We start from the raw sequence: 25,503 nt of genomic DNA, 5'->3' as shown, positions 1-25,503 counted from the left end.
GTTCAAGTCTTAGCTGACCCTTGGCTCTGTGACCTTGGGAAGGTCATCTCACCTCTCTGAGGCTGTTTCCTTCTGCTAAAATAAGGAGGGGAAAAAAAGGGAGAGGAATGACCACGACCCCATTAGGTCATTGTGAGGAGTGAGATGACGCTGTTTTTCCATTCAGAGAAGGGGCCACCTACCGCTTCCTGTTTTCTGATCAGTACTTAGGAGGTGCACAGTATCAAGTCCGATTTACAGAAAAAGAAACTGAGGCCCTAGAAAGGGAACAGGATAACTGGGGGTGCGGCCGCTCGGGCTAGAACCGGAGCCTGCGGACTCGGAGCCCAGTGCTCTCGGAGCTCACGGTCAGCACATCCCCAGCCCCCCACTCCGACTCATCCTGGGCCTGGGAGTGCGGGGCTGGTCTCGGCCTCGGACGACCCCTGGGATCCGGGGCGCGCTTGGGCATCTTCGGCTCAGACCCCGGAAGCGCCGCGCAGCTCCCGAGAGCGGAGAGAGCGCTCGGGGTTGTCACTTTAAATTAAAGAGAGAGCGGGCGGGCGAGCGCCAGGGAGCGCGCGACTGGCTCCTGGGAGCGTGCCCGGACTGCGGCGCAGCTCCCGACTGCCGCCCCGGCCCGGCCGAGCCCCCGGCCGGCTCCGCGCTCCTCCCAGGCGGGCGCGGGGCGACACTGCAGGGGTGGCTCCGCCGGCGACCGCTGGGCTTGGCGCCGGTGCGTGCGCGCTGCGGGAGGCCGGCGGGAGCGGGGAGCCGGGAGCTGGGAGCCCGAGCCTGAACCTGAACCGGAGCGGCGGCTCCTCAGCGGAGCCGGGGTGAGTAGGCGCCCCGAGCGCGGATGAACGCAGAGCCCCCTCGCGGCGCCGGAGACCCCCTGGCTCCGTGAGCCCCGCTCATCTGCACACACGCGCGGATCGCACACCCGCGCCGCGCTTGCATACAGACACGGCACAGCGCACGCCGGGCGCCCTTCCCCGGCCCGGCCACTCCGCGCACTGCGCATCGCCTCGCGCCCCGCACGCCCGCCCCGCGTGTGCACACACGCGGCTCTCTCGGCCATTTACACGCCTCCCCGGCGCCCGCGCTGCACGCACACCCCTCACGCGCACAGCGCCCTGCCTGCCCCCGCTGCCCCGGCCCCGCCTCGCACCTCCTTCCCAGCTCCAGGGTCGGCCCCCCCAACACTTCGGTGCCCAAATATCCTGGGGGTCCCCGTGGCATGGGTGCTGGGTTTTCAGGAAAAGCCCCATGTCCCACCCCATTGCCAGGAGGCCCCAGGGGACCAAGAGGATCCTGGGCCTCTGTCTGCTGTCAGCAGCCTAGGTGGGGAGCTGTCCAGGGTCTCTCTGCCAACCTTTGATGCCATTGCATTTTGGGAGAGGAGGCCCTGGTGCTGTAGATTTAGGCTGAAGGTGGGGGGAGCTGGGGCCAAACAGGGGAACCTGGAGCCAGGCCTGTGGGTGGAGGTTCCCTGAGCCAGCCATCCTAGGGACCCCTCTTCCATGGGCTACAGAGGGACTGGGTGACACCCCGTCAGCCAATGAGGCCACCCTCCCCACAAAGCACCTGGCAAGTCTGCACCCTGGAATGTCCATCTCATCCCGAAGCTAGGGAGTGGGTGACAGGTTGGACAGCAGCAGCAGCAGCTATGCCTCCTACTAGAAATAGGGAAACTGAGGCTCAGAGAGGGCATGAGACTCACCCAAAGGAATACAGCCAGTCTGGAGAAGGGTCAAGATCCAAGCCCCTGGCCTCCCCACCCTGAAATCTGAAGCCTTCCCCAAGCAACTTGGGAGGGTGGGGTCTCCCAGCCTGGAGTTCCAGGTTGGACCCTGCTTCTTGTCAGCGCTGGTGACTGCGGGCAAGTAGTGTCCTGCCCTTCAGTTTTCTTACCAGTGCAGTGGGCAGAGGAGCAGTCCTCTCAGAGGGCAGCAGGGAGGGTGAAATAACACCTGGTGAGTCCTTGGTACAGAACTCAGCACACAGTATGTGCCAAGGAAATGCCAGCTCCCACCACCCTCTCCAGTTTGTACTGTGGTTTTGTGGGCTTTAGGGAGGGGATGGTAGCAGGATATGGTTATTCCAGAAAGTGGGAGGGAGCCCTTGAAAAGAATCTCAAACCTGAAGCTCCTAAAGAGGTTCCCAGTCTGCCAGATCAAGGGCTCCCCTGTCCCCACCCTCTGATCCTTCCCATTGCCTACTGGCTTCCGGGTGAGGGGAGCCAAAAGCTTGCCAGATCAGGGGCACTGAGCAAGGACATGAGGTGAGGGGGAGCCCCTCCCCTGCCAGAGTCACCAAATTCCTGGAAAGCCATGTCTTGATAAGCCCAGGAGGGGTCCTCAACCTGTGGTCAGATTCCAGTAAGTCTCGTGGTAGGTCTTCCCACCCATCTCCACCCCCGAAAGGCCTGCTCTGGAGGTGGTGTGGTGGCCAGGAGCCCAGGCCCAGATCCATCGCACCTTGGAGTCAGTCCCAGTGTTGCTACTCATAGGCTGAGTGACTCCAGCCCTGGCTTCCTCATCTGTCAAAGGGAGATCAGTTTACCCATTCGGTGGTCAGGTTTATATCACATGAATACAATGAGCCAGGCACCACGGGAGGCAGTTAACATGGACTATGTCTGATTCTTACAGTAAGAGGTCGGTGTTGCTGGGTAGGTATGATTAAGCCTGCATTTGAACCTAGAGGGGTTTTCAATGAGCAAGCTCCCTGCAATTTAGGGTTTGGGGGTTTGGGACCAGAATGAACGGATGGAGTGAGGAAGGGTGTCAGGACGAGGTTCAGATGAGGGTTTGGGATGGCTCTGACCCACCCCCGCTGTGCCACATTTCCTGCATGTCAGAACTCAGGGCAGCTCTGGTCACGGGCTGCCCTGGCCTCGGATGTGCCGTATCAGCATCTTGTTCCAAGCTGGAGCCGCAGCCCCTCTGCCTGGCAAACCTCCAGGCTGCCAGCAGGAGTCTGCAGAGGTTGTCGTAGTGGGTGGGATGGGGTCAGGGGGTCTCGGGAGTGGTAAGTAAAGCCATCAGGAAGGGCGCTGGCTGCAGGGCCAGCTCTGGCTCGGTCTCAGTTCTCTGCTTACTGGCTGGTGACCTTGGGCAGATTCATTGACCTTCTCTGAGCCTCACTTTCGTCCTCTGTGGAGTGGGGATGATGACAGGCTCTGCTCCCTAGGGGTCTTGAGCAAGGCCATGGGGAGGGCGTTTTTGAAGTCCACACGGGGCTGTGGCTACTAATAGACAAGGGACTGGACAGGGTGGCAGGCACAGCTCCACCACTCCTGGCTGTGCAGCTTTGGGCAAGTCACTTAACCTTTCTGAACCTTCCCTAACTCATCCAAAAGCCTGCTTACCACGCTCATGAACTGAGATGCTTCCAGGGGCCGGCAGGTTCTGGAAGTGAATGCGAGAGTAGAAGATGCCAGGTCCAAAGAGCAGATGCCCCATCTGAAGGGTGCAGCCTACTCAGCTCCAGCTCTTGCTCTGGGGTGGGGGAGGCTGAGACCCACTATTCCTAAATCTAACTTTTAAAGGGAAGCTGAAAATCTATTTTCTTTTAAACAAACCCATTTTTCAATGGGAAATCTCCCCAGTTTTTGAATGCTGGCAACTCACTTTGAGACAAACATACCACATCTGCAGGCCGGTAGTGCTGCCCACACGATTCCACTGCTCAAAGTAAAGGGTTTGGGGGCCTTTTGGACCCTGGTGGCTCAGATGATAGAGAATCTGCCTGCAGTGTAGGAGACCTGGGTTCGATCCCTGGGTTGGGAAGATCCCCTGGAGAAGGGAAAGGCTACCCAGTCCAGTATTCTTACCTGGAGAATGCCATGGACAGAGGAGCCTGGTGGGCTATAGTCCACGGGGTCGCAAAGAGTCAGACACAACTGAGCAACTAACACTTTCACTTTCACTAGACCATTTCCAGGCTAATAATCACAGCAGCTAAGATTTGCCAAACCCCACCTCACTTCCTTCTCCTTCCTCCCTCCTGACACCCTGATAAGGCAGTCATAAACCCCATTTTACAGATGGGACAACTGAGACTCAGAGCTAGTGAGGGGGAAAATCTGGGGTTCAAAGCTTGCTCAGGCTGCCCTCCTCCCAAGAACCTCAACCTCTCCATTTCCTCTCCTCCCTCCTGTCCAGCAGAGGTGCTTTGGCCTCTGCCCCTTCACAGGGGTTCTCTATGGGACCTTCTGGCCTGGTTGAGCCTAGAGTCATTGGTGCCTTCAATGAATGCACAGTGTTGGGGTGTTGTGATGAGGGGAGGGGAAAGGGTGGGCCATGTGGGAGCCTTGGAAAGATGGGGGCTCCTTGACAGCCAGACGCCCAATATGGCAGATACAGGGTTCTGTCCCCAACTGTAGGAACTTGCCACTAGGATGTCCTCAGCCCACTCTAGTATGCTGCTGGCATGGGCTGTCCCAGTGCAGGAAGTCAGCTTGGGCCAGGTAAGCAGGAAATAAAGCCAATAGTGTGATCAGATTCCCAGCAAGACAGAGGCCGGTCGAGACATGAGTGTTCATATTAACATGTGTGTTTCAACGTATCCAGAACCCCTTCTGCCAGGAATTAAGGCCACCTTGGGCATGTACACAGTGCTTGATTTGGCCTGTGGGTTCTCAGACACCTTTTGAAACCATATGCCCTCCTGCAGTAAGGCACAGGGGTTAGGGAGCAAGTGTGGAACAGAATGGCCTGCACTGAACAGTCTCCTAGCTGTGTTGCCTAGACAAATGACTTCACTGCCTTGCCTCAGGGCTCTCTTCTGCAAACCAGAGATAATAATAGTACTTACCTCAAGGGGTTGTTAGAGGATTAAATGAGGTAATGTATATGCAAAGCGCTTACAGCTTGAGTATAAGAAGTACTTGGCAAGGTCCTTATCATCATCTCCAGCCCAGGTCCCAGGAATGAGCTTCCACTTGAACTGGCATGGGTAAAGCCCTTCCTAGTTAGTACGGCCCTCCCGTCACCATGACAACTCACATCTCACGTGGGAGTAGGGGCATCTTCAGGGAACTGGGAGGGAGCAAGGAACTGTCTGTGGACCTAGGCAGGCTTCACCCCAGGGCCCGACCCTCCCCGACTTCTCGAGGCCTTCTGCCCTGGGACCCTTGGCAATTCCACATGTGCTGGAATACCCTGTCTGGATCAAGGCACCCCACTTCTTGACTTCAAAGCTACAAATCAGGGAGAACCCCAGGATTCCAGAAAATGCTCACTCCCCGATTGGACCCCAGTCCCGAAGGGAGCCCACAGCATCCTTTGAGGAGTTGTAAACAGATCACTACCCAGGAGTTTTTACTTTCTACTGAATGGTGTTTAGATTTTTTGTGAATTGTTTGCAACATTTAAAAATCAAGAAATCGCATGTTAAAAAAATACCAGTATCTGGCTTTTCAGAAGATCTAGCCAGGCTAGACTGGCATTCCCATGGGAACAGAAAAGCAGCTGCCCTTAGGTAGACAGACACTCTGAAGGTCTGACCACCCACCTCATCCGCACCCCCTGACCCACGGGCACCCCAACTCACCTTGCTTGTAACCATCTCTTGGAACCCCGAAGGAACGCAGAGGGTGGAAACTATCCTGTCCTCCGTGTCCCTTGAGCTGAGATCCTTACAGCTCACCCCAGCCTTTCTTTATCAAACCGCCACCCCATTTAGAACATGTCTGCGAGCCAGTTTACTTGTTAGCAAACACAGTAATAAAACCACGAGCAGTCGCCTGGCTTCAGGTAATGGGTGGTATGAGCTTCTAGACCTTTCTAGAACAACTTAGTCAAACCTTCAGTGGTTGATAAAACTTGGGAGTGGAGGATGGGGAGGAAACCATCCCAAGCAGAGAAAGGACTGATAACAGAATATTGCAGAAATGTAGCATTTCCGATTCAATTTAAACAAAAGCATTTGAACTCAGTCCTAGGGAACACCTGAGGGGGCTGCTCTAATGACTAAACAAGTCGCTGATGGTCAGCCTGTTGTTGGTAGGATGGAAATGAAATAGGGTTGCCAGATTTAGCAAATACAAATATGGGATGCCGGTAACTTGAGTTTCAGATAAACAGTGAATATTTTTTTTTTAGTATAAGCATGTCCCATGCAATATTTAGACATACTTTTACCAAAAATGAATCAGAAATTCACGTGTCCCTGGGCATCTTGCAGTTTTTGCATCTGGCAACCCTGAAATGGAGAAGAGGGTGGCAGAAGATGAGATGGTTGGATAGCATCACCAATTCAATGGACATGAACTTGGGCAAACTCCAGGAGATAGTGAGGGATAGGGAAGTCTGGCGTGCTGCAGTCCATGGGATCACAAAGTGTTGGACACAGCAACTGAACAACAACAACTCTGAAACGAGGTTTCAGAGTGCTTGAAAATTGCTTTAAACACTACTTTTTTTTTTTAGGGACATTTTTTATGCTATTTTTTAGAGACATCCTTGGCAGTCCAGTGGTTAGGACTCCACATTTTCACTGCCCAGGGCCCAGGTTCCATCCCTGGTCTGAAAACTAAGATCCAGAAAGCCACAGGGAGTGGCCAAAAATAAGTAAAATGCTATTTTAAAAATCTGCTACTTTTAAATGATACAGATGAACTTACAAAGGAGAAACAGACTCATAGACTTTGAGAAGGAGCTTATGGTTGCCAGGGGGGGTGGAAGGATGGGGGGAAGGGATAGTTAGGGAGTTTGGGATGGGCATGCACACACCGCTGTATTTAAACTGGATAACAAACAAGGTCTTACTGTATAGCACATGGAACTCTGCTCAGTGTTATGTGGCAGCCTGGATAGGACAGAGGTTTGGGGGAGAATGGATACATGTATATGTATGGCTGAGTCCCCTCATTGTTCACCTGAAACCATCACAACATTGTTTGCTCATCAGCTGTACCTCAATACAGAATAAAAAGATTAAAATAAATAAAAATCCACTACATTTGCCCAGACCTCCTCCACCTGAGTGTGAGCGCTGGATGCTGGGCGTGTGGGGCATGGCGGGGCGTGGGGACCCTCTGAAGCCCCCTCCTCTGACTCTCTTCTCCCTTCCAGCCTCACCCCCGGCGGCAGGCGGCATGGCCGTGGACGTGGCAGGATACCACCTGAGCGGTGAGTTCCCGCGGCCAATGAGCCATCTCACAGGACCCTCCCGCCAGGCCCGAGGTAGGGGTGTCAGTTGGACCCCAGTAACAGCCCCGTTCTACCAATAAGGATAGTCAGAGAGTTGCCCAAGGTCACACAGCCCTGATGGCTCAGATGGTGAAGAATCTGCCCGCCATGTGGGAGACCTGGGTTCAATCCCTGGGTCGGGAAGATGCCCTGGAGAAGGGAAAGGGCCACCCACTCCAGTATTCTTGCCTGGAGGATTCCATGGATGGAGGGGCCTAACAGGCTACAGTCTATGGGGTTGCAAAGAGTTGGACATGACAGAGCAACTAACACTATCACTTTCACACCGGATTGGGACCAGTCTGAGGTCTCTTCTTCTGTCTGTTCCAGTCGCTTGCCTTCCTGGGGAAGGACTTGAGGGGCTCCCCCAGGAGGCCCCTGTCCTGCTGCTCCCTAAGGTTGAGCCTGTCGTGTGGAATCCACTGCCCTAGGGTCATTCCTAGAGCCAAATGCAAGGAAAACCAGGAAGGTTGATACTAGATGCACAGGATATTGAACTCGATGGTTGTCCAGTCTAGCAATGGCAGTTCCCTTGGGACCAGCCTCAAGACACCGGACACACTCCGGCTGATGGCGGATGGTGTCACAGGTGAAATGCACTCGCCATATTTTCTCCTTCTGTTCCCCTCCCCATTTACAGGTGGGAGAGGGCAGGCTCAGGAAAGGGACCGTGACTAAGTAACAGACCCAGGACATGGACCCAGGTCTCCCAGGCCGTGGCTCCCCTTCCCTCCAGCTCCTCCCCTAGCTCAGCCCCCAGCAGGGCAGAGCTGAAGGGCAGACCACCTTTCCCAACTCCCAGCCAGGAATTTTCACTTTCCACCTGCAGGCTCACAGGCCTTGGCCCAGGCCCTGGCGTGGCCTTCGGTGAGTGATGAAACTTCTCTGAGCCTCCGCTTACTCATCTGTAAACTGGGGGTGATGCTGCCAGCCTCTGTGAGCTAACGTGTGAAGTGCCCAGCTGTGCAAACACGGCTCTCCCCCCAGCTCTGGGCCTTTGCACATGCTGTGCCCTTCGCCTGAAGCGCTCGCTGCCTCTGCCTGGCTAAGTCCTCGAGACCCGTGTGAGATTACGTGCACAGAGCTGGAGCCAGGCTGTCTGGCAGCGAATCGCTCCTGTATCTCTCAGCTTCCCCGTCTGTAAAATAGGGATAATAATAGAGCCATCCTCTCAGGGTTGTTCTGAGGACTCAGTGGGTTAATATACAAGAAGTGTTTGGAACAGAGCCTGGCAAAGTGAGGGAACAATTATTCCTAAGGCTGCTTCTCTTCATTCCTGATCTCAGCCCAGACCTCACTTCCCCGGGGGAATTCTTCCCATACGGTCCTGAGGCTGGTACAAAATAAAATGAGTAAATAAATGAGCATTAACTGTCATTGTTTCATGTCAGCTTCCTGGGGCTTTGTCTGTCTTGCCCCCCTTTTGTGCCAACCAGGGTGCTGGCTTCAGGCCCTCAGCCCCCAGGATCCTCACTCTCAGGCGAGCCTGGTAATGCTTAGCCACCTTGCCTTGTCCACTGCCTGTGTGGACGGTGTCCGCCTCCTGCCAGCACCCAGGCCCCAGTGAGCCTGCTGGGCTGCCTGTGCGTCTGGGTGGGAGACCCCCCCCACACACACACACACTTCACTCTCCAGTCACCAGGTCCGGCCCCTTCCCTTCCCCCACTCACTGGACTTCCTGAGAGCCTGGCCTCCTCTGGGCCCTCCATAGCTCCTTGCTGTGGTTTTGTTTATCCCACAAATTACATTCTCGCAGCAGAAGTCAGGACCACACAGGTTTGCTCGCTATCTCTCCATCCGCATTTCTTCTGCCTCTTCTCTCCTCTCTCTGGTCCGCCCAGCCCTTGCCTACACACTGTGTGATTTTTACATCAAAATCATGTGGTTATACCGTGTTGGGGATTGATTTTTCCTTCTTCTCTTATCAATGCCTGAGACGGTTCTCTGCATTGCCACGGTGTCGTCCTGATGACATCAGCTGTCATTCTCAAAGCCCAGTGACGGTCCCTCCTGAGACAGCGCCACTGGCCCCCACTGGCCCGCTCGGTCAGATCTTGGGGCTGTTTTCAGACTTCTGTTGTTATAAGTACAGACTCGCTGACTCACTGCAGACAGGAAACCTGTTGAGATTTTTCCCTTAGAATAACCATGCCCTCCCCACCCCGCCACCCCGGGTGGGACCACTGGATGGTGGGTGATTGTGATGTCCTGCCCTCTTTCTGGATGAGGAGACAGGAGCTAGGGAGGTGTGGTGGCCTCCGGGAGCCGAGGCACCTACGCCAGACTCTCCATTTCTCACCCCGGTGGCCTTGAGCCCAGAAATATTAATTGATGTGTTCTTTAGCTTCTATTAGCCTCAGTTCCCCTCTAGAGACTTCCCAGGTGGCTCAGATGGTAAAGAATCGGCCAGCAGTGCAGGAGACCTGGGTTCAATCCCTGGGTCAGGAAGATCCCCAAAGTGGAGGAAGGGACCCCGTAGGGTACTGAGAGCTGGGTAAATACCAGGGCTGAAGGCTGGCCCCTGCCCTTCTCTGGAGTGAGTGTTGTAAATTCTGGTGGAGCTGGCTGGGTTCAGCACAGTGGGGGATGGGCTGGGGCCTCCCACTGCCCCATGACTCCACCCCAAATGCCCCCTTCCCTCACTCTTACTGGGTGCTCTGAACTCTCTGAGCTTTGCACACCGGCCTCCTCCCCAACCAGGGAGCTAATCCTGGAGCCCTGCATTGAGAGCGGAGAGGCTTAGCCACTGGAGCACCAGGGAAGTCCCTTGGCTGCACACTCCTTGCTGCTCCTGCAAATCCCAGCTTGGGTGTCCCCCTTTGCAAAACCCTTCTGGGATGGTCTCATCATGACACCCATCACTGTCCTGTATTGATTTGCCCACCCCCGGGGACTGTGAGCCACTTAAGGGACTGAACCTGGGGCTCCAGGGGGTGTTCACACATTAGTAGGTGCTCAATGGCTGTGTGATGAGAAACCTCCACTCCTGAAACACCCTCCTCACGTCTCTGCACCCTGCTGCTGGGGACCTGTGTGGGCAGAGGCCGGGTGGGGCAGTGGTTACCCCTGCTTGCTCTGGAGTCTGGCTGCCAGAATTGGAATCCCAGCACCACTCCTTCCTGGTTCTGTGACCTTGGGCAAGTTCTTGTGTGCCTGAGTGTCCCTGGTTGAAGCCAGTGTAGATGCAACACTGAGAATGCTTTAGAGAATTGTATTTGCCAACAGCGAGATCTTTTGCAAAATGAACCTTACTATCTCGTTGGCTTCTCTGGGGGAATGAAGAACCAGGTTTCCCAGTAGAGTGACTTAACATTTATGGTTCTGCTGTGGGCCAAGCACTGTGCTAGATGAGGACCTACCCAGCACAGCTGAGGGGGTGGTTAATTACCATTTGGGGACAGTGAGGCTCAGATAAGGAAAGTTATTGACTCACCAGTGGACAAAAAACATCTGAGCATCTAGATTTGTCCCTAAGCCCTGCACAGCCTACAGCCACCTCTCATTTCTGGCTGGAGTGTTTTTATTTGTATGTTGTTTGTTTTTTGGTAATAGTTTTATGGAGATAAAACTCACATGTCATACATTCACTCACTGAAAAGGTACAGTTCAGTGGGCTGTGGTTAGTATATTGTGCAAGAGTGAGCACAATCAATTTTTAGAATATATTCATCACCCCAAAAGGCATCCCCACACTCCACACCCCCCACTGCTCCCCGCACCAGTCCCTGACAATCACTAATCTACTTTCTGCCTGTAGAGATTTCCCTATTTTGGACATTTCATAGAAATAGAATCATACAACATACGGTCTTTTGGGACTAGCTCCCTTCACTCAGCATGATGTTTTCAAGGTTCATCCATGTTGTAGCATGTATCAGTACTTCATTTCTTTTTATTGCTGAATAATATTCCACTGTAAGAAGGTACTACATTTTATTTTTCCATTCATCGACTGATGGACATTGGGTTCTTCTTGATGAAGGTTGAGGCATAAAGGGGGATCATTTCTTTTTCTCCCCCAAGTCCCCTTCTGCTTCCCCCCAGACCCCAAAAGTCTGCTTTGATTATCCAGAAGCAGAAGTCCTCCGAAGGCTGAGAGAACTCAAAGAGGCAAGAACAACCCTATCCGTGTAAAGCCTAAGGAATATTTAACTAGTGTTCGCAGCTCTTCATCTGCTCTAGCCAAGTGTCGCCCCTGCTAGAAGTGTGTTTTTGTGGAAAGGGGCCAATAGCAGGAATTAGAGAGTGTATATCTCGTTCAACACTGGACCCTCAGCACCCAGTATGAAACCTGACGTAACAGACACTCAATAAATATTTATTCAGGGACTTCCCTGGCGGTTAAGACTTCACCTGCCACAGTTCAGTTTCAATCCCTGTTTGGGGAGCGAAGATCCCACATGCCTCAAAGCCAAAAAAACCAAACCATAAATCAGAAGTAACATTGTAACAAATTCAATAAAGACTAAAAAAGAAAAAAAAATGTGTTCAATGAATAAGTAGGTCGGTGCTGAACTGGGGACTCCCTGGGTGGGGATGTATAATGATTGAGAGGCCCCAAGGCCCATGAATGAGAGACTTCTCTGCTCTTGCCTTCAGTCATCAAGAGCCCCCCTGATTGGGAGGTGGGTGTCTACGCCGCTGGGGCCCTGGCACTGCTGGGAATTGCAGCCGTGAGCCTGTGGAAGCTCTGGACGTCGGGGAGCTTCCCCAGCCCCTCCCCATTCCCAAACTATGACTACAGATACCTTCAGCAGAAGTATGGTGAGACCTACGCGGAGGCCAGGCAGAAGGTGAGGCTTCTGTCCTCGTGGGTGCACACCGGGTTGCATGCTCCCCACTCCCACCTCCACCATCCACTCTCAGGACTGACCCCCAATCCCTCCCCAACTCGCTCCCGGTTAATTTCCTCCTGTGAACAGGGTCTCTTGTCCTCCTCCACATCTCCAACAGAGCCCAGCTAGGTAATCAATGAATACTTGGTGAATGAATGAATGCTTTCCATTTGAAACACCCCCGGGAATTCCCTTGTGGGCCAGGGGTTAGGGCTTTGAGCTTTCACTCCCGGGGCCTGCATAAACTGGGTAATCTGGGATCCCTCAAGTGATGTGATGTGGCCAAATTTTAAAAGCAAAGCAAAAACAACTCCAAACAAACCCTCCCCACCATCCTGTGAAAAATACAGGAAAATAAAAACAAGAAAAACCTCCCTAAAAGCTACAACCCAGAGACAAGCTACTGTGAATTATTTTCCAATATTTTAAATCTAGCCCCCACACCAATCTTTTTTTCCATGCATAGTTTTTATACAATGGATGTCACTTCTCCATAGAATTTAACACCCTATTCTTTTCATCTCACTTAAAGTTGAAGCACTTTCTCATATTGTTGATTATAAACATCATTTTAATGACTGCATAAGATTGTTTTTTATGTATGTGCCATGATTTACTAAATGCCACCATAAATAATACAGTAAGTGGTTTATATGTAAAACTTTGTCTTCATGTGGGATTATGTCCTTTGAAAGGATGCCCAGATGTGAAATTACTGTATCAGGGAGTGTAAACATTTTTAGGGCTCTCTATGTATTGCTAAACATTTCATCACTTGACACTTGGCAGAGGATTTTGCTAACATCATGGAGAGTTCCAGAAAGCACAGCCAGAACCTGTTACCAGACCAGGGCCCCTTCACTCGTTTGAGGTTTTGGAAGAAATGATCTCTTACTCTGTTGGGAGGACTGTAAATTGGCACAACTTTTTCAAAGAGCGTTTTGGAAACGTTGTCAAAAGCTATCAAAAGGACTGTGTCCTTTAAGTCGAGATTTTAAGAAAGCTATTCAATGCTTCATGGTTTATGTTTGTGAAACACAAGATAAATGTCCAACAGTAGGGGAATAGTAACATAAACCATGGCTATCCACTTAACAGCAAATTAACGGAGCCATTAAAAAATATGGTAACAAGACTACCAACAAGGGAGATACTTAGTGTACACAGGCTTTTTTTTCTCAAATCCCAAGATCAATTTAGAGAAAAGAAAAATTTGCCATTAGAGTTAGTGTTATCCAACATGAAAGCTTTCTAATGTGGTAGACTTTTTGTAAGCCTCCTTTGAGACTGCTCCATTGTCTGTTGAGTATCTGTAGTCTAGTTTTTACCCATTCCCCTTCTGCTGGACACTTAGATTGCTAACTATTCTTCCTTTTCATACACATCATCTCAGTGAACATCTTTATTAATGAAATTTAGTTCATATAAATAAACATTTTGAGAAAAGGCCCTCTTGTATCCTGGATAGGGAGAGAAAACTAAGTAACATGAAATTATATTAAAGAAGGATTTTCCTAACTAAGGCATGCCCTGTTTTTGCAAAAGGGAAGCTAGGAGGTGTCTTGCCTGAACGGGGCTAACCACATGTCTTCAAGACCAAGCCTATTGCCCTCCGATGCTCCCACTCCCCTTCTTCTCACCCTAGAGAGTGCCGGCCTGGAATGCGCAGCGCGCCAGCACTAGGGGGCCCCCCAGTCGCAAGGGCAGCCTCAGCATCGAGGACACCTTTGAAAGCATCAGCGAGCTGGGGCCCCTGGAGCTGATGGGCCGCGAGCTGGACCTGGCCCCCTACGGGACCCTCCGGAAATCCCAGTCGGCCGACTCCCTGAACTCCGTCTCCTCCGTGAGCAACAACTTCGGGCAGGACTTCACACTGGGCCAGGTGGAGGTGAGCATGGACTACGACGCCGCCTCCCACACCCTCCACGTGGCTGTGCTGCAGGGCAAGGACCTCCTGGAGCGGGAGGAAGCCAGCTTCGAGTCCTGCTTCATGCGTGTCAGCCTGCTGCCGGACGAGCAGATCGTGGGCATTTCCCGGGTGAGTGGAAACTTGCCCCTTGGGGGCGGGGCAAATGGTGGAGGTGGGGCGGGTGTGCCCACGGGCTCTCAGGAGTCCTGCCCAGACAGGCAGGGCTGCTGGGCCAGGCAGGATCTGAGGAGGGCGCTAGAGAGAAGGTTTGGATGCTGATCCCGGAGTGGAAGGTGCTGGACAGATCTGAGAGTTTGGAGTCTCCACCTGGCGGCCCCCATTGTGTGCAGTTCTCGGCAATCTTACCACACGAATCCAGTGTAATTGTCCATTTGTCAACTGTGTCAACTTCAGGTTCTGGCAGGGAAGGGATGACAGGTTCGTGTTGGCTCATTTGGGGAGAGCTTGGTAACAGGACTGTTATATAGCTATAGTGGTATGTAGGGCGACCTCAGGGATGGCGTGGTGACCTGGTCCGAGGGGATGGGGGCAGGGGAAGTTACCCAGAGACCACTGTGTGCCGAGGGCCATCTGGATAAGGACTATGTCCCCTGGTTAAGGGGCGTGGTCAACTCGTAGCCATCCTGCCTAGAAGGACATCCTGCCTTAAGGGGGAATAAGCACCCTGACCTCCCTCCAGCCTCTTTTTTCCCTCCAGTGACCCCTCCTGGCCACCCCCAAGGAAGCCTGTTGATGTAGCCCTTGGAGGTCAGCTTCTGGGGCTGAAAGCAGTGGGAGAGAGGGTGCAGAATAAGCTGGAAAGGGCAAGAAGAGGGACCCAGCAACCTGCTCCAGATGGCACCCCCGCCTTGCCAAAAGAGAGAGAGATCTACACAAGATGCCATACTGCCCAGCACCAGCAGACAAGGTCAGCCCAGCACGGCCTCTGACCACAGCAGGAGGAGCCTGAGGTCCAGGGCCCAGTGTCCAGTCCTGTTTCCCGTGCTGAAAACTGGCTACTCCTCAGCGGTGAAGACTGTCGTTCCCCTCCTGTCCCACCCTGCCCCCTCAGTCCAGGAGGGTCTGGAACCAACCACCAGGGAACATGTAGGGCTGAGAAGGGGAGGCCAGCTTCAGAGAGGCAGTCCAGGGGATGGTTAGGAGCAGCACCCTGGAGCCTGACTGCCTGGGTTCAAATCCGGCTTCTCTGCTTCCTTGAAGTGTGACCTGGAGTGAGTCACTTAAACACTCTGTGACTCAAATCCCCATCTGTCAAATGGGCATCATCGTGTTTGAGGAAGGAATGCATTAATATCTGCAAAGCCCTGGGACTTCCCTGGTGGTCCAGCGGCTAAGACTGTGCTCCCAAAGCAGGGGGCCTGGGTTTGACAGCAGGGACTAGATCCCACATGCTGCAACTAAGACCCAGCACAGCCAACTATATATAGTGCTTGGTCATGTCCAACTCTTTGCGACCCCATGGACTGTAGCCCACCAGGCTCCTCTGTCCAGGGGATTCTCCAGGCAAGAATACTGGAGTGGGTTGCCATGCCCTCCTCCAGGGGATCTTCCCAACCTAGGGATCAAGCCCACGTCTCCTGCATTGCAGACAGATTCTTTGCCAGCTGAGCTACCAGGGAAACCCTATATACATATATATATATATATATATATATGCTAAATCGCTTCAGTCATGTCTGACTCTTTGTGACCCTATGAATGGTAGCCTGCCAGGCTCCTCTATCCATGGAATTTTCCAAGCAAGAATACTGGAGTGGGTTGCCATTTCCTTCTCCACTATATATATAATATATATATATATATATATATATATATATATACATGTGTATGTGTGTGTATATATATACACATATGCGTGTGCATGTGTGTGTATTATTGTTATTTAGTCGCTAAGTTGTGTCCAACTGTTTTAAGACCCCACGGACTGTAGCTGGCCAGGCTCTTCTATCCATGGGATTTCCCAGGCAAGAATACTGGAGTGGGTTGCCACTTCCTTCTCCTATATATATACTTTATATATATATAAAGTCCTTAGGCCAGTCCTTGGTCAGCTCTCCATGGATTGTCTATCAAGGCCATGAGGCGTTTCTCTAGAGCCCAGAGCCACGCTGCCTGTGGCTTCAGCTGCCTGGAGAACCCTGGGTGGCTCTGGTTCCATCCCTTGAGGGGACAGGTTGACAGCTGCCACCACAGCCTAATGTGTGCTGAGAACCTGGTTCACAGCGCTCGGCCCATCGGCATCCCTCTCATTAGCTCTAGGGATGGGGGATGGATTGAGGGCATCTGACAGATGAGGAAACTGAGGCTCATTAAAGTCCTTTGCCCATGATAACCCCAGCAAGTGAGCTGGATACCCAGAACTCGACCCCAGAGGTCTCCATCTACATGCTCATAGAGTGCATGGATGATCAGGGAGCCTGCAGTCCTATGGGCAGGGGACAGTCAAGAGGCTGGCCAGAGGAAGGAATTTAGGGCTGAAGATCCTGAAGAGTCTGAATGCCAGGGTCAGGATCAGGAGGTGGGCTTTGTCCGATGGGGGAGGAGCCCTTGATGCTTGAGCAGGTGATTGGGTGGGGGGTACAGCTCCCAGGGCAGTGTAAGAGCCTATTCTCAGCCCAGAGCATGACAGGAGAGTGTGGCTCAGGACACTTGGAGGTGCTGACAGGTTTATTCCCAGAAATGCAGGCGCCTTAGCACCTCAGCCCAGCCAATGCCAGTGAGTAGGGGGGCAGCTCCCCAGCTTCAGGCAAGGTACCAGGGATGACAGCTCCTCTCTTAAAATATCACCAGGCAGTGACTAAGGCAGCCCCCCACGGAGGGGGGAGCAGGGCCCGCGCGTGCACCTGCCCAGGGGACTGCCCACGGCTTCCTGGGAGGAGACCAGTGGTGCCTACCAGGCAGGACTAGGCTCAGAAACAGAGTCTTCTCAGCCTTGCCTCATCATTCCATCCACCCATCTGCCCCATGACATTCAGACCGTCCTGGGCAGGCCCTACGGGGGCTGGACATCTAAGGCTCTCAGCTTCACAGACAGTTATCCCTCCTCACTGCATGCCTGACCCAGGGCTGGACTTGAACGCGAGCCAGAGAGATGGCCGGCTCAGCCAGCACATGGCAAGGGTTCTGTAGATCCATGGACGCTGAGGATGGGAATTAGTTGGGGTCAGCTTGTCAAGCTTTAAATGCCAGCCCACTAGATGCCCACCTCTGAGAAGAGGATAGGGGGCTTTTATATCATCAGGGCTGAGCCACCAAAGAAAGGATCGACATTGAGGTGTGAGGTCAACGGAGCCCGATGGTAGCCCAGGTCCCCGGACTCCCCCATCCAGGGCTCTTTCCCTACCATGGCCTCACTGGCATCTTCTGCCGCCTCCTCCCCAGCGTCAGACCTCCTTCCACCACCCTTTCTCTCTGCAGATCCAGAGGAATGCCTACTCCATCTTCTTCGATGAGAAGTTCTCCATCCCGCTGGACCCCACAGCCCTGGAGGAGAAGAGCCTGCGGTTTTCGGTATTTGGCATCGATGAAGATGAGCGGAATGTGAGCACGGGGGTGGTGGAGCTGAAGCTCTCTGTCCTCGACCTCCCGCTACAGCCCTTCAGCGGCTGGCTCTACCTGCAGGACCAGAACAAGGTCAGTCTGCCCACCTGCATGTGCCAGGAGGGCGTCACGGGTGTATACTTTAGATGAGAGAATCCACTGTCCTCACAACAGCCTGAATGCCAACATCTTTAGGAGATTAGGTCAGTTGGTAAAGAATCTGCCTGCAACACAGGAGACCCCAGTTCAATTCCTGGGTTAGGAAGATCCCCTGGAGAAGGGAAAGGCTACCCACTCCAGTATTCTGGCTTAGAGAATTCCATGGACTACAGTCCATGGGGTCACAAAGAGTCGGACACGACTGAGCCAGTTTCACTTTTAGGAGATTAGAGAAGGAGAGCCACATTCAAAGAAATTCAGGTTACTGCGTGCAAATGAATGGCTCCCTGACCACTGCTTACAGCTCTTCTACTGCTCCTACCACCAAACCTTAAGCAGCTCTACTTCTGTAGAGGTTCTGTTAGGGAAGTACCTCTCTGGCCCTCAAGTGAGTTATTTCAGATGGAGGCCAAGCTGAAGTTCAACTTCCTGAGTGTAGCAGTGCTTGGGGAGCATCACTGTTATTTAAGCAAGAACGTGACAGTGTTCATCACTCAGTTTTTGCGACGCTATCTATCGACTGTAGCCCACCAGGTTCCTCTGTCCATGAAATTCTCCAGACAAGAATGCTGGTGTGAGTGGCCACTAGCCATTCCCTCTGGATCTTCCTGACCCACGGATTGAACCTAGGTCTCCTGCATTGCAGACAGATTCTTTATCACCTGAGCCAATACTTAAGCAAAGGATCTGCTAATTCCCGTCCGCTGGGACCCTCTAAGTGCTACTATCACAGAATGTTTTCTTCGGTCTGGAATGAGGGAACATAACTGCGTTTGTTGCTACATTCAACAGGCAACCTCTGGTCCCCCTTCCAAGGCAGGACCACACCCAGTGGGAGGGGGGAGTGCCATGGAGTAGGGGAGGGTTCCCCCTCTCAATCCCACCGGCTTGGTGTCCTGGGGTAAGGAGCCCCAAAGGCAGCAACTTCTCAATGGAGAAGGAAAGCGGAAGCCCTCTGAGCCACCCACTCATCCTCCAGGCTGCTGATGCCGTGGGCGAGATCCTGCTGTCCCTCAGCTACCTCCCGACGGCCGAGCGCCTTACCGTGGTCGTGGTGAAAGCCAAGAATCTCATCTGGACCAACGACAAGACCACAGCGGGTAAGGCCCCGCTGGCTGCCTGGCTCCTCCTCCGTGTGGCAGGCGGGAGCCGTGCCCTCGCTGCTAAGCCCTGGGCACCTGGGGGCATCAGCTGGTGTAGGCCCCAGCGCCAGGCTCCCCACCCCTGGCCTAGGCTGAGCTCAGGAGCTTTGCACGGTGGGAAGATTAATCTAGCTGGGGAAACATGGGCACCATGGAGGGGGACAGGGAGCCCCTGGGGGGAGGGATGTGACTCTGAGAGGAGGAAGGAGGCTGGGGCACTGGTATGAAAACACAGTGGGCAATCCCAGAGGCTGGACTGCATCCCAGATCCCAAACGGGGACCAGGGCCACCGAGATGGTGTGGATATCAGGCGGGACCTGATGTCTCAGGTCTGCGTGAGCCTCAGCCCCAAGTAACTGAAAACTGAGGGCTGCAGGAGCCTGACTGGGAGCCCGGGGGACCCTGGGTCCCGGCAGGTGTCGCAAGGACACCCATGGGTGGGGAGTGACGCGCAGGCAGCGACTCGTTATTCCAGAGCCGCACGTCCTTGAGTCAGGCTCCACTGAAAGGGCGCCAGGTGACTCAGGGCTGACGTCTACGTTTGGGCCATTTATAGAGTGAACAATGATGGATCTGTGGAGCTCCCCCAAGCATCATGTGAGGCATCTGGGAGGCAGGCTGCCAGAGTACAAAGCCCAGCTCTGCTCTTGATGTGCGTGTGAGCCTCAGTTTTCTCATCTGTAAAATAGGAAAGAAATAAAGGACTGATGGCAGAACTTCAGGAGAGAACGGTGATAGAGAAGGTTTGGGGGGACTTCCCTGATGGTCCAGCGGCTACGATTCTGCATTCCTAATCCAGGCGGTCTAGGTTCGATCCCTGGTCAGGGAACTAGATCCCATATGTCACAACTAAGAGTTCACAGGCCACAAAGAAAATTGAAGATCGTGCCTGCTGCGACCAAGATCTGGTGCAGCCAAAGAGCTTTGTTTAAAAAATAGCAAATGTTTGGGGAGTTTGGAACCAGTGCGCTGCCATGACTGGGCAGGTCTATGCCAAGTGAGTGTGGCACTGGCCCTCACCCCACCCCCCTCCCCACCCACAGATCCCTTTGTCAAGGTGTACCTGCTGCAGGATGGGAGGAAGATGAGCAAAAAGAAGACAGCTGTGAAGAGGGACGACCCTAACCCAGTGTTCAATGAAGCCATGATCTTCTCCGTGCCAGCCATTGTGCTCCAGGTGACAGGGAATAGCGCAGGGAAGGGGTCCTCCATTCCTTGCAGCCTCGATCCTTGGGGCTGCTGCAGGCGGTGATGGTTGGCCCTAAGCCATCACCTTTCTAGTCGAGAAGCATGTACTGAGCACCCGCTAGGTACCAGCCCTCTGGTGGGTGCCAGGGATATGGGCACTGCTTCCTGGGCGCTCATAGCGGACAGGCAGGGAAGTCCCCAGACAGTGCCAGCCCACGAGGAACACCCAGACCTTGGCAGTCAGGCGAGGCTCGGCAGGTGGGGATAGCTAAGCTGAGATCTGGGGGAAGACGGTTCCCAGGGGAGGGAACTGCACAGGCCTAGGGATGAGTCAGGGCTGGGCCAAGGCCCGGAGGTCAGGCCCTCAGTCTCCTGAGGCTCTGCCTACAGAGGCCTGGCTGACCTCCCCAGATGCCCTTGGCCTTCAAAAGGCAATGTGCTCCAGGGAGACCCCTTTCCTGGCACAGATATCACAGACCAAGGGTGGGAGGACTGCGGAGGATGTGGCCTGGGCCATGCTGGTAACCTGGCTTGCCTGCCTCAGAGGATGGGGAGCTCATGACCTTCCCTTACTCTTTCCTTCCATCCGTCTTTTTTGTACCTTAAGCCCAAACCTGCCCCCTTGACCCTGGGGCTGTACAGAAACCCCCTAGTCTCTGCTTCTGGGACACCCTGTCTGAATTTGAAAACCCAGAACTCTGCCTCACTCTGGGTGTTTCGAATCCAGGCAGACATCTCAGCATCCCTGGCTGGCCCTCCCCTGCTACCCTCATGGGACAGGCCACCCCTCTGCCCCCCGCTTCCCCTGGGTGGTCCTCCTACCACTTCTCCTACTTCACAGCCTCCTAGGGCGGGCTGACTCTTGGGATGAAGCGGGGTGAGGGGGTGCTGAGGGGGTGGGGGAGAGGAAGGAGAGAAGTCAGGCTGGGTTCCAGTCTCAGCTTCACTACTTTGATCTCAAGCAACTTCTTTCCTCCCTTCCTAAATTATGCGTCCAACATATTATCTCAGGCACAGCATCAGACATCCGTAACGCTCTGACTGCGTGCAGTCTCTGTTGTAAGTGCTCCATGCTTTTTAACTCTCTTTGTTTCTGGAGCAGACAGGAACTATGATCACCACCATTTTAGAGATGGGGAAACTGAGATAGAAAGAGCCCAAGTCATTGCCCAAGGTCACCCAGCAAGGAAGCATTGAGGCGGGTCTGTGGGGTCAGACAGGTCCGAGGTGAGGATTCAGGGTGGCCGTGCCTGGCACCCTGCTGGGATCTGGGGGCCACGGGGGACCTCTGGCATTGCCCCTGGTCCCCAGCACCCATGTCACTTCCTCCCCAGGACCTGTCTCTCCGTGTGACGGTGGCTGAGAGCAGCAGTGACGGCCGTGGGGACAACGTGGGCCACGTCATCATTGGGCCGTCGGCCAGTGGCATGGGCACCACCCACTGGAACCAGATGCTGGCCACGCTGCGCAGGCCCGTGTCCATGTGGCACCCCGTCCGGCGAAACTAGCAGCTGGGGCAGGGCCGGGGTGGGCACCGGGGCCTGGCACGAGCCGAGCTCTGACACCCATCTCTGTCATCCGGCCGGAATCGTGAACACCGGGGTCCCCGGTGGAGTCCCCATGAGCATCATGATCCCTCTGTGCGGGCTGCGGTGGAGGAACAGGCCTGGCTGGATGTCAGGGGACCCAGGGCTGTCTCCCACTGAGGACCGGCTGTGGCTGGGCCGGGACCCGGGGAGCGCAGCCAGGCATCGGCCCCCGTGCCCCAATTTTCAGATACCCAGCAGGTCTGTCCCTAGGCCTGGGGGGCCTTGGCCTCTGAGAGCTCCCCACACCCCACCCCTGCTGGGAAGCCATGCACAGGGACCCTGTGAGTCTTGGGGGCCAGGTGCTGTGCAAGGCACAGGCTGGGGTGATGTGAACAAGGCCACCCCTAGGACGTTGGTGAGACGAGATCTCCCTACCCTGGTGATCTCGGTGCAGATGGCGGCCCTGCCTTGAGGACCTGTGGAGGGCTTAGGGGGACTCAGGGGAATGGGGAGCAACATGGGAGCTGCGCTGGGAGGGGCAGGGAGAGAGCTGAGTCCCGGGCTGCAGCCCAGCCCAGGCCTAGCTGGGTAGGATTGTGACCGCATCACAAACACAGTCCTCCACCTGCTGCCGTGGACACAAGGGCCTCTCTCTGGGCAGGAGGAGAGGCCGAGGGGCCAGGCCAAATGGTGGCTGGCAGACCTCCTGGGATAGCGGCTCCAGCCTCATCCTCTGTGAAATCTAATCCCTAGAACCGTAACCCTCATAAGGCCCAGGGGTCCAAAGAGGCCCAGTCCCAGCCCAGACCAGCCCAGGGCCAGGGGACACACAGCTGGCCAGCCCCTGCAGCCTGGGAGACCCTCCAGTCTTTTCAACCCAGATTTGTGTTTAGCCCCACACAAATCGGGCACTGGCTGCACCGTGTTGGTTGGCGTCCCTCCAGGCCAGGCCCTGTGGGGAAGAGAAACGCCTCAGCTGAGGGAGGCTGGGGGGCAATGGGGTGGACAGAACATGGACTGCCAGGGGCATGGGAGGGGCCTCTGTGGGCACAGGCTCCTGGGAGGATGCAGGGGAGTCCCTGGGGCTGGACCTTGGAGAAGGGGTGGCCGGAGCAGTGGTCAGGAGGGTACGTTGAGGGGGGTCAGGATGGAGTGGGAGGGACAGGTTTGAAGCCCAGGGAAGGAAGGAGGTGGCTCTGGAGCCCAGTTCAAACCATCAGAATACCAAGTGCCGGAGGCTGAGCTCCAGAAGCAGATCCTGAGAGTCTCAGGCGAGGGGATCACTGGGGGAGAGCCATCAGGAGAAACATTTAAGGCCACGACGGAGCTCTGGGGCAACAGAAGAGGCCGGCAGGTTGTGGAGCCCAGCTTCAGGGGAGCCCAGCTTCGGCCCCATGTGGAGGGGGTGCTCTGCCGTGTGATTGGCACCCCAGGGGGCTCCAGCCGGGGAGCCAGGGAGGGGCTGTTACACGCCCACAGGAGTCTTTGGCTCCCACCCCACCCCAGCTGGAGGGAAGGCGTGCCTGGCCTTCCAGGTGTCACGGAGGCAGCTCCAAGCTGCCAGAGGCAGCCCCAGAGAAGCAGGCGGGGGTGCGCCCCTCGCCCTGAGGGGTGGCCACAGGGATGGGGGTGGGGAGGAGACACGGCAACATGCCCCACGAGCCCACCCTTGGGTGAGAGGCGGGTTCTCTGGCTGGCTGCCTCTGGAGACCCAGGGTCACCCAGGTACCCCCAGTAAGGTTGGGGGGCCCCAGGGTGGTCATGGGACTGGAGGCTGGACAGTGGCTCTCCCCACCTGACGTGGCTGTGGCCCAGCCCAGAGGCCAGGCTGTCCACTGGGTGGAGGTCTACGTGCCCCAGGCCAGCCCAGGGCCGGGGGACACACAGCTGGCCAGCCCTTGCAGCCTGGGAGACCCTGCACTCTTTTCAATCCAGTGGCTCTGCCTTGCAGGCCATGTCATGTACTCCCCACTTCTCGACCCCCTCCGCCCCTCCCCCTAACTGCATGAAATGCTGACTGTGCACCTGGATGGGCGTGGTGGGGACCGAGTATGTGGACTGGAATGATTCTAGAACCAAAATAAAGCTGGGGCTGGAAGGAGGGGGCTGCCGGGGAGCCCCACTTGCCCCAACTCACTTTTGTTTTTGGAAATCAGGGATTTGGGCCTCCGTGTGGGTTGCTGTGAGCACGCCTTTCCCTGCTGCTTGGACGCCGGAGGGGCAGGAGGCTCCCCGTGGGGAGGCCATCCCAAGGACCAATGCCCCCTCCCTGACGGGAGGCTCTGAGAAGGGGCCCTGAGCCTGTCTGGCTGGGAGAATGGCAGTCAGGAGTCTCAAGGAAGGCCACTCAGGAGTGTTGCTGAGTTGTCTTCAGGGCAAGAGGGACAAGTCACTCCGGTCGTGTCCGACTCTTTGCGACCCCATGGACTGTAGCCTGCCAGGCTCCCCTGTCCATGGGATTCTCCAGACAAGGATACTGGAGTGGGTTGCCATTTCCTTCTCCAGAGGATCTTCTTGACCCAGGAATCAAGCCTACATCTCTTATGTCTCCTGCACTGGCAGGTGAGTTCTTCTTTATCACCAGCGCCACCTGGCAAGAGAGATAAGGCCAAGAAAAGGTGGACAAGACCAAAAAGGCTTCCTGGGAGTAGAAACATGTGGAAAAGGGCAGGAGTGGAAAAACCTTGGTCAACTTATCAGCCTTGCTAGAGCAAACTTGGGGAGAATAGGGAGAAGGGAACCGGGGGAAGGGCTTGGAGGGGAGGCGGGCCACGTGCAATCAGTGAGCGCTGGTGCCCGGCCTGCAACCCTGCAGACTTAAGAGTCGGGTACTGCTGTCGGCCTCTTTTTTTTTTTTTTGGCAGATGTGGAAACTGAAACTCAGAGAGGTTAGGTAACTAGCCCAAGGTCACACAGCCAGAGCATCTCAGAGCTGGGGTTCGAGCTCAGGCTCTCTGGCTCTTGAGCTTATGACCTAACTACTAGATCGCATTGCCTCCTTCCCCAGCTTCTCGAGGGCGGGACTGAGGGGCAGCAGAGATGCCCCTCCGGACCCCAGGCTGCTCTAGTTTTCCCCTATCCTGTCCTGGAAGATCACAGCAAGCATGGGAGAAGGAGAATCTGGGCCAGGTGGCAGAAGCGGGGGACGGGGTAGGGTTCCCAGGAGGCCTGCCCACCTCAGGGCCCAGGTGAAGATCTGTAGAATTCCAGCCCCCTGCCCCCCCACACACACCCAGTAGACAGTGGTAACCAGTGAAACAGGCCCTGCAGGAGCCCAGGAAGAGTGGAATCAGGGAAGACTTCCTGGAGGAGATGGCAGAGTGGGAAGGACTGAGCACGTGGAGGAGGGAGCGAGCCTCGAGGCAGGGAAATCACCTGCACAGGTGTCTGGGGAGCCAGACAGCTAGCTGGGGCTGGAAAGGCCAGGTGGGGCTGAGCTGCGGAGGCTTCACATCCAGGGTGAGTCTGAACGTCCTTGACCTGCTGGCAGTGAGGTCCTGGGTGGGAACGGGCCAGAGGGAGGGAGACTGGGGGCGGGTGGCACTCTAAGCAGCTTTGGGAGTCAAGACGAGGAATGTCAGCCCCTGCTCTCGGTCAGTGAGGAGCAGCCCGCTTCTTTTAGGTTTAAGGGTCACTCAGCAGGGCCCAAACCACAGTCCCCTCATCTCTTCCCACCCCTTCCTCCCCTTCCGTCCCACCTTCCCCTGCTCCTCTAGCCCCAGGCCTCAAGGGTCCCAAGACCCCTCTGTCTGAAAGCCCTCAGGAATATGCCGAGCCCACCCAAGAGGCCAGGCGTGGAGGTCACCGTTCTGACAGCGGCAGTGGCCGGCCAGGTCTGCACGTGGGAGGGGCAAGAGGAGCCGCAGCAGCCACGAGTGACAGCAGCTCAAAGTCTCCCTTCCTCTCTCCTGCCGTGTCACCTACACCTGCAGACCCCTGAAGGGACAGACCAAAAAGCCAAATGGACACTCGGGCTGGGCCACAGGACTGCCTCACTCTCC

At 55.1% G+C, this 25,503-nt stretch overlaps 1 protein-coding gene and 1 long non-coding RNA gene across 2 annotated transcripts; one reads left to right on the top strand and one right to left on the bottom strand.

The window, feature by feature from the left end:
* The first annotated feature begins 595 nt into the window (after positions 1–595).
* Positions 596–23,639, top strand: SYT12 (synaptotagmin 12). Its single transcript, XM_081531991.1, has 8 exons — positions 596–815; positions 7,062–7,118; positions 11,778–11,971; positions 13,659–14,051; positions 17,361–17,576; positions 18,622–18,742; positions 19,829–19,962; positions 21,308–23,639. Exons 2-8 carry the CDS (start codon positions 7,085–7,087, stop codon positions 21,479–21,481), a joined length of 1,266 nt encoding a protein of 421 aa, XP_081388117.1. The 5' UTR covers positions 596–815; positions 7,062–7,084; the 3' UTR covers positions 21,482–23,639.
* LOC145522873 (uncharacterized) lies at positions 14,255–19,463 on the bottom strand. Its single transcript, XR_014066203.1, has 3 exons — positions 17,591–19,463; positions 17,287–17,426; positions 14,255–14,339 (listed from the first exon to the last, which is right to left on the bottom strand). It is a non-coding gene; the product is annotated as an uncharacterized LOC145522873 (long non-coding RNA).
* Positions 23,640–25,503: the final 1,864 nt, after the last annotated feature.

This window comes from Giraffa tippelskirchi, chromosome 10 (assembly GCF_054371585.1).
Source record: "Giraffa tippelskirchi isolate mGirTip1 chromosome 10, T2T-mGirTip1v1.2.pri, whole genome shotgun sequence".
Taxonomy (NCBI): Eukaryota; Metazoa; Chordata; class Mammalia; order Artiodactyla; family Giraffidae; genus Giraffa; species Giraffa tippelskirchi.
This window is presented reverse-complemented; position numbering and strand designations above follow the sequence as displayed.

Excerpts from the sequence above, each read along its gene's own strand:
- SYT12 (XM_081531991.1), top strand. The coding sequence starts at position 7,085 with ATGGCCGTGGACGTGGCAGGATACCACCTGAGCG. Across the intron at positions 7,119-11,777 it reads GGCAGGATACCACCTGAGCG|TCATCAAGAGCCCCCCTGAT; the intron begins GTGAGTTCCCGC and ends TCTTGCCTTCAG. Across the intron at positions 17,577-18,621 it reads ACCTGCAGGACCAGAACAAG|GCTGCTGATGCCGTGGGCGA; the intron begins GTCAGTCTGCCC and ends CTCATCCTCCAG.